Source organism: Colletotrichum destructivum, chromosome 4 (genome assembly GCF_034447905.1).
Source record: "Colletotrichum destructivum chromosome 4, complete sequence".
NCBI lineage: Eukaryota > Fungi > Ascomycota > Sordariomycetes > Glomerellales > Glomerellaceae > Colletotrichum > Colletotrichum destructivum.
In genome coordinates, this window is record NC_085899.1 from 3220190 (window position 1) to 3234492 (window position 14303).

Below are 14303 nucleotides of genomic sequence, written 5' to 3' on the forward strand. Positions count from 1 at the left end.
GAACTTCTCCCACAACACTGCAACTATAATGGTTGGATCGTATGCCTTGGCACTCGCCGCCTCTCTCTCATCGACGGCGTCCGTTTGAGCCAAGGGAAAAGATCGCCCCCAAACCATGGGTTCTGGGCAGTCCGTCACCCACACCTTTGCTTCCTTTCCTCTTCCTCAATCCTCTACTCCCCCCTCCATCCATTTTACCCTGCCCAAGACATGCAGCCAAGGCGGTCCCTCTTGATGTCGCACAATTACCCAACCAGACATGCAGTCTCGTCAGCTGGTATGGATGCGACCCTGCAGATGCAGACCACAGCCTAGGCCTTGGGCCTCTGCGGCGGCTGTCAACCACGCCGGATAGCAGTGCTCCCTCCCCGCGAATCGATTGTGTGCGTCTGCGTCGGCTGAGGTGACGCCGTCACTGGGTTAAGCATCGCCGGACACATTTGCCGCCTCGTCTTCTTGACGCCCTTGACGCCCTTGACTATCCTCTTGATCCGGCCCTGTAGCGCCTCCGCCAGTCGGCCCGTCGCGGCGCCGTCTGCGTTCTCGACGAGGCTCTGCCGCGCGCGGGCAACGTCAGTCTGCAGGACCTGCCGCTTGACGCTGTTCGTCACGGCGTCACCTCCTGCGGGAAGACACATCCCGCCCCAAAGCTTGGTGAGTTGGCCCAGAAAGGGAACGGCCATGTGACAAACACGGAGCATTCACTGAGGCGGGCGGGTTAAAAGCTGTCAAGATCAAACTGCGTAACGAAGCCTCGATTTCGAAGAGGCCTCGATGCGTCGCATACGCAACGCATATATTCTATAGTTTATAATGTATAATACAGGCCTTCTGACGCGGCTGGCCTTCGTGTGCTAGGGGCATGCATGGATCATTTTGAGAGCATGTGCGCATAGTTTGTGCGGCATAGAGGCCCTCGTCCCTAGCCTCCTAGATGGCAACAGGTATACTACATATGTACAATGTCCTCACCACTCAGAACACTACACTCAAAAACCTGCCGCAGCTTCCAAATTTCCATGAGCCGGTTTACTTCTCGCTGGCTCGAAATGATCTTTAAAGCCAGCCCAGGCGTCGTCGGCTTTGTCCCGGCTATCCGTCGTCTTGTCGTTGTTGGAGATAGTTACCGTCTCTCGCACCTCTTCACTCGTTTCGAGCCCTTTGGCTACTTCGATGTTGCCAAGGTTGGGCGCCGCCGCAATCGCGGCCTTGGTCAAACGTCTCCGGGGCCGCAAATGCGAGCCAGACGGTGTTGGTGATTTGTCGCCCGACTGACAATCGGCCAAAAATCTTAGTATGACGGCCAGTGAAGATCTGAAAAATTCCAACTTGATCTCCGACTCGTCAACTGCCCGAGTAATGCGGGCGATATTTAAGCCCCTTTTGTGCCTTTCGGACAGTAACATTGAAGCAGGAACAGCCTCTACGCTTGGGACCACAGTGGCCGGCGTTATTCCGAACATGCCGCAAATATACAGCAAGCTCTGAACCCGTCGTGCGATATACGCCCGATGGGATTCTTTCGAGAACCTTGCCTCGATAAGACTGGGCCTGGACGCGAATGCTTTCAGAATGACTATCGCGGGCTTGGGATCCAGCTCAAGAACGCAAGCATTGAGGACTGTCCTTATCGCCTGCATGCTGAACACAAATCCAAGATTGAAACCCAGCGCCATTGTGTCCGCGGCATACCTCAGGTAGCCAAACCTCAGCATGCCTTCGATGATGGCAGTCAAAACTCGAACGTCGAACCAAGCCCTCTCAATCACGTAGTCTCGATTGACGGCGATATCTTTCGTCATTGCCCATTTATGCAGCGAGTCGGTCGCGTGCACTTGTTCAACAAACTTTCTCCGAATGTTGATACCCCGGCGGTCTTTGCCAGTCATGCGCTCGATGATTTTGTAGAACCCTTCCCTGTCATTTGCCTCCTTGAAGTGATTCAGGAGACAAACGAGTGTGCTCTGCGTCGGCTCAACCGTGGATCTCAGAAAAGCCTTGACCACACGCGAGGCTAGGAAATGAAGGCCGGCGGAACTGAAGCCGTTTATCAGAGTGTTGTATGTGTGAATAGTAGGTGGCTGTGACGCGACGAGAAGGTTGTAGCACACCTTCAAAATCGTCGGCTGGATATCTGAAGGCTGCGCCTCCTCAAAGATGTCTCTCAAGGACCTGTTTAAATCGGCACTGCATCTGCTGACAGTATTGGGATCCAGGTCCACGTCGTAGTGCGGGTGCTCGCTCTTACACAAGTCGTCCATCACTCGTCGTAAGGCTTTCGAGTCGCACTTTTCGGACCTTGCCTCGTCGTGTGTTTTTCTAGCTTCGCCTGCACGGAGTAAACTGGTTACCAACTGCCGCATTTTTCTCTCCGCGACCTCCAGTTGCTGTGATGTTGTTGGAATGCGGTGCTGAATCCGGGTCATTATCTCCTCCGATCTGATGAAACGGGCGAGCAACTTATAGTCGGTATCCACAACAGTGTATGACCGATTCATTTGGGGTTCGAGTCGGTATTGATGCCATATATCTTTCACCTGCCTAGACCTTGGCGAGACCCGGGGCCATTTAGGCGTAGGCCCCAAAGAGTCGAAGAACTCAGCAATCTCCTCTGGCTGTTTCTTATACCTCCGCAATGCGCCTTTATATCGGTTGGTAATGCTTCCAGCAGGTGCCCGTTCGAGAAGGAGGTGGGACGGCGCAATGCATGCATCCGGCACCCGTTCGCGAGGAAGGTGGGATGGTGCATTTTCCACGAGCATCCTGAACTCTGCCCTCGCCTCCTCGAGCTGTCGGTCGAGCTCCTTCCGCCTTTCGTCTTTCTTCTGGGCGTCCAGGACCGCCGCCGTTCCCATGATGGAGGTATAGCACGCCGTGAACACCTCGCTGAATGTCGGTTTCCGCCGCGTCGCTCGTGTCGCCGACTGTCGCATCATACCTCCGGCGGCATTGAAGCAGGCTTTGCAGCCGCAATGGTGCGCCTGGCCCGCTCTGGACCAAAGTGCCTGCATCCCGACGGCATTCCGGCTGCGTTGGCAGCCCCAGTGAGTCGAATTGGTGGGCTGGGCGGGATCGATGTCGTTGGGCTGTTAGGACGTCCAGGTTTTATCACCTGGGAATTATGGTACGATGGAGCCGAAAGCGCACGTACGCGCTGGACCGAGTTGTCAAATTGCAAGGGCGTGGACTCAGTGTAGTATGCAGAATGCAATTAGACAATTATGTATCCCCAAGAAATAATGCATCTATGCAGCATATCCACTTAGGAAAGTGACGCAACTGCCCCTCCAAGGGTACCCCACGATGACTTTGATATGAGCTTTGAAAGGCACGTCGGCTACAGTGACTAGGTAGACAGAGGAAGACAAAATAATCATACCAAATACCTACGAAAATGTTCGCCCTTGCACTGACAGCCGAGCTCAACGGGTAAGCCCCCCCAATCCATGGTCTTTAGAGATATGCCACTCATCTCGCAACCTCAGGGTTACGAACCTCCGCCCCGATGACAGCGAAGGCAACCCCTTCTGGTACACGTTCAAGGTGCAGTGCACGTCATGCCGCGAAGTCCACGACAAACCCGTCGGTGTCAGCCGCTTTGTAAGCCGAGATTGCCCCGGACCTCATCACCACTGAACGTGTATTGACGCCCGGCGCCCAGGACAACAACGACATGAGCGGCAGCAGAGGCGAGGCCAACTTCGTCTGGAAGTGCAAGAACTGCAAGCGCGAGTCCTCCGCTACCATCAAGGCCGCTCCTGCATCCTACGCGCAAGGCGAGCCCGCGAAGCAGCAGAAGCTTCTCGAGTTTGACTGCCGTGGTCTCGAGTTCACCGAGTTCATCCCCGAAGGCGAATGGCTCGCCGAGGGCCTCGATTCAGGCAGCAAGTTCTCCGCCATCGACCTCACCGAAGGCGAGTGGTACGATTATGACGAGAAGGCCGGAGAGGAAGTGAGCATCAAGGATCTGAAATGGGAGATCAAGCGGGCTTGATTAGCCACTTAGGTATTATTGGGATCCCAGGAGTCAGTATCGGATGGAGTTTGGTGTGAGGTGGCGATGCAGTGTGGCGTGTTGTTGATCAAAATACCGGCCTGTTCCTTGGCGTTTCTTTGTACTTTGTGTCGTGATGATGGCATGCCACGTTCACACATCAACGTTGGAATTCACAAGTGACTATAACATCCATGGAAATGGGCTCTCGTGTCAGCATGTATGGGTATTGAACCACTCTAAAGTAACCTAATTCTACAAGAAGGTCTTCCCCGCCCTCTATTCCATGCATCAAATCGTCACATACGTCCCAGAGCCATCCAACCCATCCTTTCTCTTCCACTCTATCTCAATGAGAGAGAGAGAGAGCTAAAGTTGGGACTCCCGTCTCCAAACCCTCCGTGATCGTTCCGAGCAAACGAGCGAGTGACTCCTTTCAAAATTGACTGAACCGAGCCGGAGGGCAAGTGGCAGTCAGTGGAATCCTCAGTGCTCATGCCCAGAAATCGCGAATATGATTCAATCGAGCCCTCTCGTGGACTCGTATCAAGTCCATAATGCTGCGTGAAAACCGCAGACCGTTTAGAGCAAAAGTTTTCGGTCTGCAGCAAAAAGTAAAACCATCTCTCGTCATCATGCGTCATGCTGAGCTGCACAACATGCTGCTTCGCTCCTTTTCAGGATCTGTGGTTGTTATCATGTCGGTTCTGTATACTCAGACAAACGTGAGGCGTGCCGTCTCTATCCAGAGCTTGGCCGCTTCGTTTCAGCGGTCGATGGAAATGTGTATGGTATCACGCAAGACAAGGAGCCTCTGGACGCGAATTCCAGTGCTTCAGTGTACTACTGATTCACATTCATGTCCCCAGAATTCGGAAAAGTAAAAAGACTCTTCAGAGGAAGTAGTCACCAGGTCCCCGACGGTTGGCGGGGACATGACGCTGGTCGTCAGGAACAGCGGAGAAGATGCTGAACTTCGGGTTCATGTCCTTGTCGACTGTCATGATAGATGCGACGTTGCCGCAACGGTAGCAGTAGTTGGGAGCAGACCAAACGGTGACGACCGAGTTTTGAGGGAAGTGATACTAAACCGACGTTAGCGACAAAATAGAGGGAGAAGATTGAAGGTGTGCATCACGAACCTTGTAGCCCTCGTTGACGAGCTGATGGGCTCTGGCAATCAGCTTGAGGCCGTTAACATGGTTGAACTCGGTTGCAACCTTGTCGCCAAAGAGCCAACCGGCGCCGCGGGGGCTGATAGCCCAGGTCTCGACGTCCTCCGGGTCAGACCAAACGAGGTCGCAGAAAGCACCCTCGTGGGGAATCTCCTGGGCGCGGGCAACAACCCGAATCTGGTCAATGGTACGAATCTCGGGGCTCAAGCCGCCGTGAACGCAAAGAAGCTCGCCGTCGACAATGGCGGCGAGGACCAGAAAGTCAAAGACGTGGCAGCAAGCCTTCCAAACGGACGCGTTTCCGTACTTTTGCTGGCACTCCTCGTAGAATCCATAGACCTGGGTGATCTGACGAGACTCGTGGTTGCCGCGGACAAGAACAATTCGGTCGGGGTACCTGGGAGGCATTAGTATCGAAAATGCAGCAGCTGGCTTCACCCGTGCTTACTTGGCCTTTAAGCACATGAGAAGAGTGAATGTCTCGAGGCTGAAGTAGCCGCGGTCGACGAAGTCACCCAAGAAAACGAAGCGGGTCTCGGCAGACTGAGAGGTGGCGGAAACCTCGACGGCAGAATCGGCTCGGGAAGTAGCGCTGGTGTCGGCGGCGACAGCATCGTCCTCATCGTCCTCATCGGCAGGAGGGCTTCCGGCATTCTTGACCTTTCTCTTGAGCTTGGGGTTCGTGATCTCGGTAGGAGGCTCGATGTCTTCGGGGCTGATGACAGTGGTCGCAGTCTTGGGCGCCTCCACTCTGGTTTCGCCGGGCATTCCACCCGCGACGCGGAACAGCTCGAGGAGGTCGTAGAACTGGCCGTGGATATCGCCGCAAATCGTAACCGGGGTGCTCACCGGCTGGATGTTCGATTCTGGGGTTCGCTGGTCAGTGCATGTGAAGCTAAATCACTAGAGTCAGGTGCCTTACCCTCCATAAGAACCTCCTTGACGAGCTCGCAAAGCTCTTTCATGGCGCGCTCAGGCAAGTAATGGCACTGCTTGGCTTCCTCCAGCCACTCATCCAAACCTGCGTTTGGCGAGAGGTTGGCCGGGCCGGGCCGGGGAATGTGGCTCGCCATCTTGTTGAGAATCTGAGTGCGGACTTTGGAATTTGCCTCAACTTCGTAGGGATCGAACTCGTAAGAGACGTCTGGGTTGAACTCGTCGGTCGGCTGGTCCAGATCGTACTCAAGATCGTCGGACTCGTAGTAATCCGGGTCGAAGCCGTCGAGCTCGTCGGCAAAATCCTCGTAGTCCAAGCTCCCACCACGGAGAGAAACGTCGGATGAGTATTTGGCGGGGTCGTCGGATGGTCGAACAAGCCGGACGGTTTGTGCGGTGCGAACCTCGGGTTCCTCAGCGGGGTCGAGCTCGTCGGCTTCTGCGCACGGCTCCTCTATGATGGGTTCGGGGATGGATCGATTGCCAGTCGGTCCCGGAAAGACGAATGGAGGGGGGTTGGAGGGACTTGTCAGCGATGCAGACCGGGAACGGCGACGTGAGATCGCTGGAAAGGGCTCCTGGCGGTTGAAAGCGACCGGGTTCGACTGTAGAGGCGAAGGGTGCGGTGGAGCAGTGTCGTGCTGCTGAGTGGGGGGAGGGGCTTGAAAAGCACGGTCGTGTGCGACAGCTGCTGTGCGGGTGCTGCTACTGCTAGCAGTGGGCGGCTCGGGCAACGGTCGGGGGCTTGGGCGCTGCTGAATCGCCCGACGACGAGACTCTTCCAGGAAAGCCTCGAGTGTTAATCTGTCCGCGGTTTTACGTCGCAAGACTCTCTGGCGATGCTCTTCAAGAGGATTGTCGTAGCCTCCAACGACGATAGGTCGCGTTTGGCCGACGTTGAGAGCGTGGGGACGTTCAGTGCTTAAAGGGGGGAGAGTGGGGATGTAACCCGACCTGCCTGGAACTGAGATGCCTCGACCTCGGCCGGAATGAGGACTCGGCGCGACGGTGGCAGGGGAGCTGGTCGGCAGCGCGGTTGCGAAAGGAGCCGGCCGTTGTGCTTGGGGCTGGTGGTTGGGATGCGCAGAAGGGAGCTGGAATGATACCTCGGCGCTCCTCTGTCGGCCACCGCTTGCTCCGGGTCTGCGACGAGGTCCGTTTGTGACGGGATGGTTCTGGTACTGATTGGCGCGTCGTATCGCCGCTTGGATTTCTTCCTCACTGGGCGGCTGGTAACCTGATTTCGTCGCGACCTCGGACTTCGGGCTTCCTTCGCTTAACGCAGAGGTTGACGGTATTTTCGCCTGATTGAAATCCGGAAAAGTTTCCGGGTAGACGTCGACAGAGACGCTGTCTTTGTCCTCGGAGGACTCGACTTCCTGATCCATCTTGAGCCTCTGGTGGTGGGTGAACTTCGGCTAAAGGTGGCTTCGGACTATTGTTTAGCCGAAAGGAGGGATTGTGAGTGGTGAAGTTTTTCCGAGGTTTCTCCAGGGTGCAAAGAAGAACAAAAGCCCCCACCCCCACCCAGAGGCAGCTTCACCACCTACCTATCCAAGATAGGCTAGACTACTGTTTATCTGATAAGGCCCTACTAGAGAGCAGCCGTTTGTGCACCATTCTTTCAGGTCCAGTGTCGATGTGAACCCCAAAAGCCCCGCGTCGCTACCCTGCCATCACATCAGCCTCAACATCTCAGAACTCAGAAGCCACCCTTGTTGTCCTGGACATAGCACTTTTTCTTACCTGCTTAGCGTTTCTCACATAGGATCCCATGTTGTGCACATTCCTTGCTCTCACACCTCTAGACAGGAAACAATAACCAGATAAGGCAGCACATCTCCCTCATTGTCAAGGGAGCCAAAGGAATCTCAAAACAATTCTATTCTGCCCTTACTCGATCTTCCGTCCGGCGATGGCAACTTCCGGCGCCCAGGGGACATCGCGTAAGACGAATGGGGTCCTTCCAGTCTCTGGCCAGCAACCTGCTGCAGATGCGCCAAAGCCCAACAAGAGCCGGACTCCTGTCGAAGGCGACAAAGTAATAATTCGAAGACTCCCGCCTGGCATGACGGAACAAGAACTATGGAACAATCTCGGCGACGAGTGGAAGGCCGGAAATGGTCTTGTCAGTTGGCACAACTTCGCTCAGGGAAAGATCTCACAGGAGTACGTGTTCACTTTCCCGGCGTGGAGAACTTCGGACTGACGCTTTGGTGCGCATAGCCCTGCGAAACCCTCAAGGCCGGGGCGAGTCTATCTCCACGTCCTCAAGCGCGAGAGTCTCAACACTCTGTCAACGTTAATTCAAGCCAAATCGTGGGAGGACGCCAAGATGACCTCCAACAGCCCGTCTCTGGTTGGCCCTCCGGTTCTCGAGTTTGCGATTTACAACAAGGTCCCGGGCGGTAAGAAACGCACCGACCCTAGACAGGGAACGATCGACCAAGACCCTGAGTTTATGTCTTTCCTTCTATCCTTGACGAATCCCGAGATGGACAAGGAAAACGAGGGCAACGAGAGCAAGGATGCGGAGGAGTCGAAGCCCGAGGCCAAAGTCACGACGACGCCTCTGATCGAATACATCAAGGAGAAGAAGGCGAACAAGCAAAAGGAAGCGGCTGCCGCTAAGAGCGCCAAGCAGGCTCGGCAGGAATCGAATACGAAAGGCAAGGCGCCGGCATCGACGGCGGACGATTCGAAGAAGGGCAAGAAGGACACCAAAGGCGAGAAGTCGGCCGACAAGCCCAAAGAGACGGTCAAGATTCTCACCAAGAAGGCCAACGCCGAAGCTGTCAAGGCTGCTGAAGTTGCCGCTAGCCAGATCGCCCAGGCGTCTTCATCATCTCAGGACGCGCCCAAGAGCCGGCGAGCTGGCATCGCGGCGGCCGCTCGCATCCTGCAAAGAGATCTTGGCATCAGTCCTGGAAGTGCTCATAGGAGGGCACGACTCGACGCTGCCAAGGCTGAGGCGGAAGCGAAGACGACGACGACGGCGGCGACAGCTACGACCAAAGAACCAGCGCAACCCGCCGCTGAACCCGCAGCACCTGCTCCGACACCTGTAGCCGCACCAGCTCAACCATCTTCGGCGGCTTCTCAGGCATCGGAGCGGAGCACAACGCCCACCGCGGCCAAATCAGGTCGTTCTCGCAGAGGCGGTGGCGGCAAGAACGCGGGAGCCAGCGAGTCCAAGGGCAAGTCGACCGAGGCCAGCTCCAACGCACCAGCACCACCCGCCAAGGCTCCTGTTGTATTGCTCAAGAAGAAGGATGAGGAGAGGAACAAGGAGAAGGCTACAAAGGCCGAAAAGGCCGACAAGGCTGACAAAGATGTATCCGGTTCGGCATCACAGACCGCCGCGCCGTCAACGAACGCCAAATCCAACCCCCCGGCGGCCCCAAAGTCCTCGGGCAAGGGAGGCAACTCCAAGAAGAGCTCCGCCGCCGTTACCCCCGGTGTGACACGAGGCTTTGTCAAGCACGCGAACCCCTCGCAGGGCGTTACTGAGGCGCTCCTGAAACAGGCGATGGAGGTCTTTGGCACTGTCACGTTTGTCGAGATCGACAAGCGCAAGGGTTTCGCCTACGTCGATTTCTCCGACCACGCAAGCCTTGTCAGGGCGGTCGCCGCGAGTCCTGTGCAGGTTGCCCAGGGCACCGTTCAGGTTCTCGAGCGCAAGGAGAAGAAGGCCGCGGCGCCCAACTCGAACACGAAGGCGGAGTCTGGCGGTGCTAACGCCGAGTCTAGCGCCGCTGCGACGAGGTCCAACTCAGCCGCGCCGTCGGCGTCCGGTTCCGCCAAGAACGCGACGCCGTCGGAGAAGCCCGAGAAGCCGGAGCACCACAAGCGCACCAGACGCGGTCGCGGTGGCGGCAAGGCCGCGGCGAACGCGTCGGGCAGCAACAGCGGCAACAAGGATGCCTCAGCTGCAGGTACAGGATGATTTCAAGCCAGAGGAATTCCATCTTTTCTTTTCTGTCCTATGCATAATCGACGGCCGCTCTGCACGTACAATGGGGGTATTCCACGTGTGCATATTCCCGCGGCGGCGCATGGCAGGGGTGGAGCGGCAGAGCAGGGGGAGGGGGTTCGCAGAGAGCTGTGCGCGCTCGCATTTCTGCCCAAGGGAAACCCAACGGAGGCCCGCCACAAAGATGCGATGGCCAGGGAGGGTTTGGAAGGCATCGCTTATCCTGGTTCCCTGAGCTGTTTGCAAGCCTCTCCCACCTGTCCATTTCCCACCTTGCCTGTCGAACAGACCCAATGCGGAAGATCAGCTAGGAAACTAAGTTAGTGAGTACATTGCAGCGGTAGCGGCGGATGCATCCTGCGCAGAGGGGAGTGGTAATGGTGGTGCCTCAGATGGCGGAAGGGGGGGTTAGGCGCAGGGGCAGTCCGGATGGGAATGGCGAGCCACGACTGGATGATTTAGCAGATGAATGCCCAAAAGGGGAATCAAAGCAAGTGTTGCCATGTTGAGTCATCGATCCGGAGGTGCCAGCCACGGACATGCACGTATCACCGGTCACAAGGGGGGAGCATAGGTCAAGAGCGTTTGTCAAAATATCACTTCTGGTTGATGCCGGAGGAAAACAGAAATTTAGATCGAGAAAGTAGCAATTCCTCCATTTTTTCTATTACCAGCTCACAAGAAACACCCACACTCCCTCATCCCTTACAGCTTTTGCACTCTCGATAACTCCCGATGGGGGTGGGGGGGTCCGGAGACAAAGACAGGGCAAACATCAAAACAAATAAAAACGATCATCTGTTCAAAGAAGAAACAAAATGAACTCGGACATATCGTTGCTGTTCCCGCCTCTCCGAGCTAGCTGAGCTGGTCCGCACCAAGCATACAAACAAAAATCAATTTGGCCAAATCGGGCTCCGGGGCGCCGTCGCGCGCGCCCACCATGCCGCGCCCCAGACCGCAGCGTAGTAAACGAAAACCGTGAGAAACACGCCCAGGAGCACCCCGTTCGTCTCGCGCACCGCGCGGCCGAGGGCCGCCTTGACGTCGGCCACCCAGAGCGTCTCGCCGGCGTCCCTGCGCGCGGCCCTAAGCCCGGGAAGACCGTCGATGGAGGCCCGGTTGGTCTCGGCCTGGTACTTGTTGACCGTGTTGTTGTCGACGCGCTTCTTCCAGTAAAAGTCGAGGGTGGGACGCTCTTCAAAGACGGAGAGCTCGCCCTGTTTGTCGTCTCGTTCCTTGACCTGGGTGGCGGCGGCGGCGGCGACGGCGGCATCGCTGCCGTCTTCAGAGGCGGGCGACGCGTAAAGCTCCTTGCGGATCATCGGGACGCCGTACCCACAGCTCGTCTGCACCTCCCAGACATCACCAACGACAACGGCCCTCGCACCGTCGTACGAGATCCTGCCCGTCTCGCCCTGCGGGACGATGCGCTTCATCCACGAGTCGAAATCCGGATGGTCCCACTCGATGATCCGGCTCTTGCAGAAGAGGCGGAGAATGCGAGGCGACGGGCCAAAGGACATGAACATGAGCGTCAGGCGCCCATTCTCATAGCTGTGGGCAATGGTCTCGCAGCCGGAGCCAGTCCGGTCGATGTAGGCGACCAGGTTCGGCGAGAGGACGGCGAAGTGGGCGGAGAGGCCCTTGGGCGAGACGTTGATATGAGGAAGGTGGGTGGGTGCCGAGGCCGTGAAGAAGACGGGTTGGCGGGCAGCCCAGTCTGCGAGGTCGGGGCTGATGGAGGGATAGAGCTTCATTTTCGTTTTCTCCTTTGTTTTATTCAAAACTTTTGTTCATTTGAAATGCAGGTCTACCAACGTCGTTGACGGAGCTAGATAAATATAATAACAAACAAAAGGCCAAGGGCTAAATAAGGTATATCGTTGAAAAAACGTGACAAGAGGTATTGGGTATCGGGTATCGTATCGTTCGAAGAACAGGAAGCCGGCTGGTACAGGATTTGATACAGGGAACAGGAAACAGGAAACAGGAAAAAAGAACTACCAAAAAAATGCGGCATGCGTCTCTTGAAATAAACACATCGGCCCGGTGAACGGACAAGTTTGCCGGGCCTTCGTAACGAGGATGAGTCAATTGGATGGCGTCAACCAGTTGCGTCTCATCCTGTCACTCAAATCGGTCAGAATGCCCGCCCCCGGACGCTGCGGGGGTAGGTAAGGCCTTCTCATGCCCCGCACCGCTTAGCGGATGCGTGCCTGTAATGAAGAGTTTCTCTGTGGCTGAATGCAGAGAGCTGTAAACGTATTTTCCACAGCAACGAAGAAGAAAAAAAAAAGCCCAGCTACCTGTGGTGATGCGTCACACAGGTCTTTTTTTGGTTTCTTTTTTCTCCCTTTCTTGCTTGTCGGCTTTTTACCGGTGCGATCTCCCGCGTGGTGGGTCGACCGGCAGAGGGTGAAAGTGATAACCGCCGTCCTCTTGAACGTATTGTGAAGTAGCATCAGGATAGTAATCGGCGTCGTAGTCCTGGTATGCTGAGCTGTGTGGCAAGGCGCCGTAAGCGGGCTCGGCAATGGTGGTTGTCGTGTAGACGGCTGGCCTGATGGAGTTGTGGTGTGAGTGACGGGGACGGCCCGCCTGCTCCACGGCGGGAACGGGTCGGGAGGCAGCAGGACCCAAGGGCTCCATGTAGCCGCCGCTCTGTTTGCTGCGGCCCGAACTGGTGCTGGAGGCGACGCTCTTGTCGTCCTTGTGGTCGAAACGGCCCCGGAGACGCTCCTTGTCCTGCTTGACGCGCTTCTCGAGCTCCTTCTCTTCGGTATTCTTCCGAGGTTTGCTCTCGCTGCGGCGGTGCTTAGACTCGCTGCGGTGGTGCTTGGATTCGCTGCGGCGCGAGCTCTTGTGCTCCTTGTGCTCTTTGTGCTCCTTGGGAGAAGACGGGTGGGGTGGGAGGGCACCCGACATCATCTTAGTCGATTCCCGGGGTGGGCTTGAGCGAGACTTGCGGATGTCATCGCGAAGGGCCTCGACCTCTGTGCGCAGGTTGCGCTTCTCGCGATCCAGGGCCTTGTTGTCGTTCTCCAAGACCTCGACGGTATTCTCCATGGCGCTTAACCGGGCATTAGCCTCCTGGAGCTGGGCTTCGGCTTCTTTGAGCTTGTTCCTCGTTGCCAGGAATTCCTCCTTCAGCTTGATGTGGTTCCTCTCGAGGTCGAAGTACTCCTGGGGCGTGGGGCTCGAGCTGAAGTCGGATCCCACGCTCGAGTCGCTCGTCTGGTGACGGTGGCTCTTGGAGGCTGGGATGGTCTGGAAGGAGACGCGCTGCTCCTTTCTGTTGGCCGAAGACATGATAGCTGGCTGTTGGCGCCTGGGCGCGCGAGGGTTGCCGATCAAAGTGTAAGTCGATTCGGTGAAGCAGTTCGAGGCGCAGATGCCTTTTCGCCTTGTACAGGCACAAAAATGAAGGTGTCTATCGTATTGTATGCGCAGTGTCCTGTTCGGTCTTTGTAAAGATGAAATTTAATTTTCAAAATTCGATGTGGGTGGTGTGGTGTGGTGTGGTAGGCGCGCGCGCGGGTTAATACAAGTCGTGGCCTTGTCAAGATGAGTCAAGTCGGGTATATAAGGGGGTGAATGCTGCCCAAGATGGGGACAGAGTTCTTTTTTTGGCTTGGGAGAAGGGATAGGACAGCGGCGAGTGTGATGAAAGAAGAGAGCAGATGTGAGTTGGATGGAACGGGAGAGAACGAAGAAGACGCGACGCATCGGGACATTTTATTTATTCAGACACAGCCCATTGCAGCCTTCGCGGAGGTGTGTGAGATAGCAAGCAAGTCGCAGTCGGAGGGAGAGAAAATGTGTGTGTGTGTGTGTGCGCGCATGTGTGAGTGTGTGTGTGCGTGTGTGTGTGAGTGAGTGGGCGAGTGAGTGGGCGAATGAGTGAGAAGTGGTGGTGTGGATAGTGGATTGCTGCCTCCGGCGCAACTTTGCTCTGCAATGTAGCGATGCGAAGGGAGAGCGGATGCAGCACAGGGGAGCACCGGACGACAACGAAAAGGGTACCTGGAACACGCTCCGAGTCCCAAGGAAATTAACAACATTCCAGAAGTATCGCATCGGTAGTGGCCATGTAGGGCTGGGCTGTTGAAGCCGGCTGCCTCTTGGCGCAGTTGAGCAGTGGATGGTGGATAGAGTCATCGCTCGTCTTCGTGAGTATGTACTCCGTACTGTAGGTACTAAGTCCAGGCAGGAAACATTATTC

At 56.2% G+C, this 14303-nt stretch overlaps 7 protein-coding genes across 7 annotated transcripts; 2 read left to right on the forward strand and 5 right to left on the reverse strand.

Annotated features, from left to right (window-relative positions):
- Positions 1-338: 338 nt before the first annotated feature.
- On the reverse strand, positions 339-701 carry CDEST_06896 (uncharacterized protein; the record flags this gene model as incomplete). Its single annotated transcript, XM_062923055.1, has 1 exon — positions 339-701. The coding sequence occupies one exon, from the start codon at positions 699-701 to the stop codon at positions 339-341; it is 363 nt and encodes a 120-aa protein (XP_062779106.1).
- A 128-nt stretch (positions 702-829) lies between these two features.
- Positions 830-3144, reverse strand: CDEST_06897 (Putative tetratricopeptide-like helical domain superfamily). The gene has a single exon (XM_062923056.1). It carries the CDS (start codon positions 3009-3011, stop codon positions 990-992), a length of 2022 nt encoding a protein of 673 aa, XP_062779107.1. The 5' UTR covers positions 3012-3144; the 3' UTR covers positions 830-989.
- A 175-nt stretch (positions 3145-3319) lies between these two features.
- Positions 3320-4162, forward strand: CDEST_06898 (Putative CXXC motif containing zinc binding protein). Its single transcript, XM_062923057.1, has 3 exons — positions 3320-3429; positions 3486-3600; positions 3662-4162. Exons 1-3 carry the CDS (start codon positions 3395-3397, stop codon positions 3992-3994), a joined length of 483 nt encoding a protein of 160 aa, XP_062779108.1. The 5' UTR covers positions 3320-3394; the 3' UTR covers positions 3995-4162.
- A 42-nt stretch (positions 4163-4204) lies between these two features.
- Positions 4205-7493, reverse strand: CDEST_06899 (Putative serine/Threonine protein phosphatase PP2A; the record flags this gene model as incomplete). The annotated part of the gene is made up of 4 exons (XM_062923058.1): positions 4205-5079; positions 5137-5566; positions 5618-6035; positions 6092-7493. 4 exons carry the CDS (start codon positions 7491-7493, stop codon positions 4888-4890), a joined length of 2442 nt encoding a protein of 813 aa, XP_062779109.1. The 3' UTR covers positions 4205-4887.
- A 228-nt stretch (positions 7494-7721) lies between these two features.
- Positions 7722-10971, forward strand: CDEST_06900 (Putative nonsense-mediated mRNA decay protein). The gene is made up of 2 exons (XM_062923059.1): positions 7722-8274; positions 8332-10971. The coding sequence occupies exons 1-2, from the start codon at positions 8021-8023 to the stop codon at positions 10049-10051; spliced, it is 1974 nt and encodes a 657-aa protein (XP_062779110.1). The 5' UTR covers positions 7722-8020; the 3' UTR covers positions 10052-10971.
- Position 10972: 1 nt separating this feature from the next.
- CDEST_06901 (uncharacterized protein) lies at positions 10973-12387 on the reverse strand. The gene has a single exon (XM_062923060.1). It carries the CDS (start codon positions 11836-11838, stop codon positions 10975-10977), a length of 864 nt encoding a protein of 287 aa, XP_062779111.1. The 5' UTR covers positions 11839-12387; the 3' UTR covers positions 10973-10974.
- A 2-nt stretch (positions 12388-12389) lies between these two features.
- On the reverse strand, positions 12390-13992 carry CDEST_06902 (uncharacterized protein). The gene has a single exon (XM_062923061.1). It carries the CDS (start codon positions 13388-13390, stop codon positions 12455-12457), a length of 936 nt encoding a protein of 311 aa, XP_062779112.1. The 5' UTR covers positions 13391-13992; the 3' UTR covers positions 12390-12454.
- Between the last annotated feature and the right edge of the window lie 311 nt (positions 13993-14303).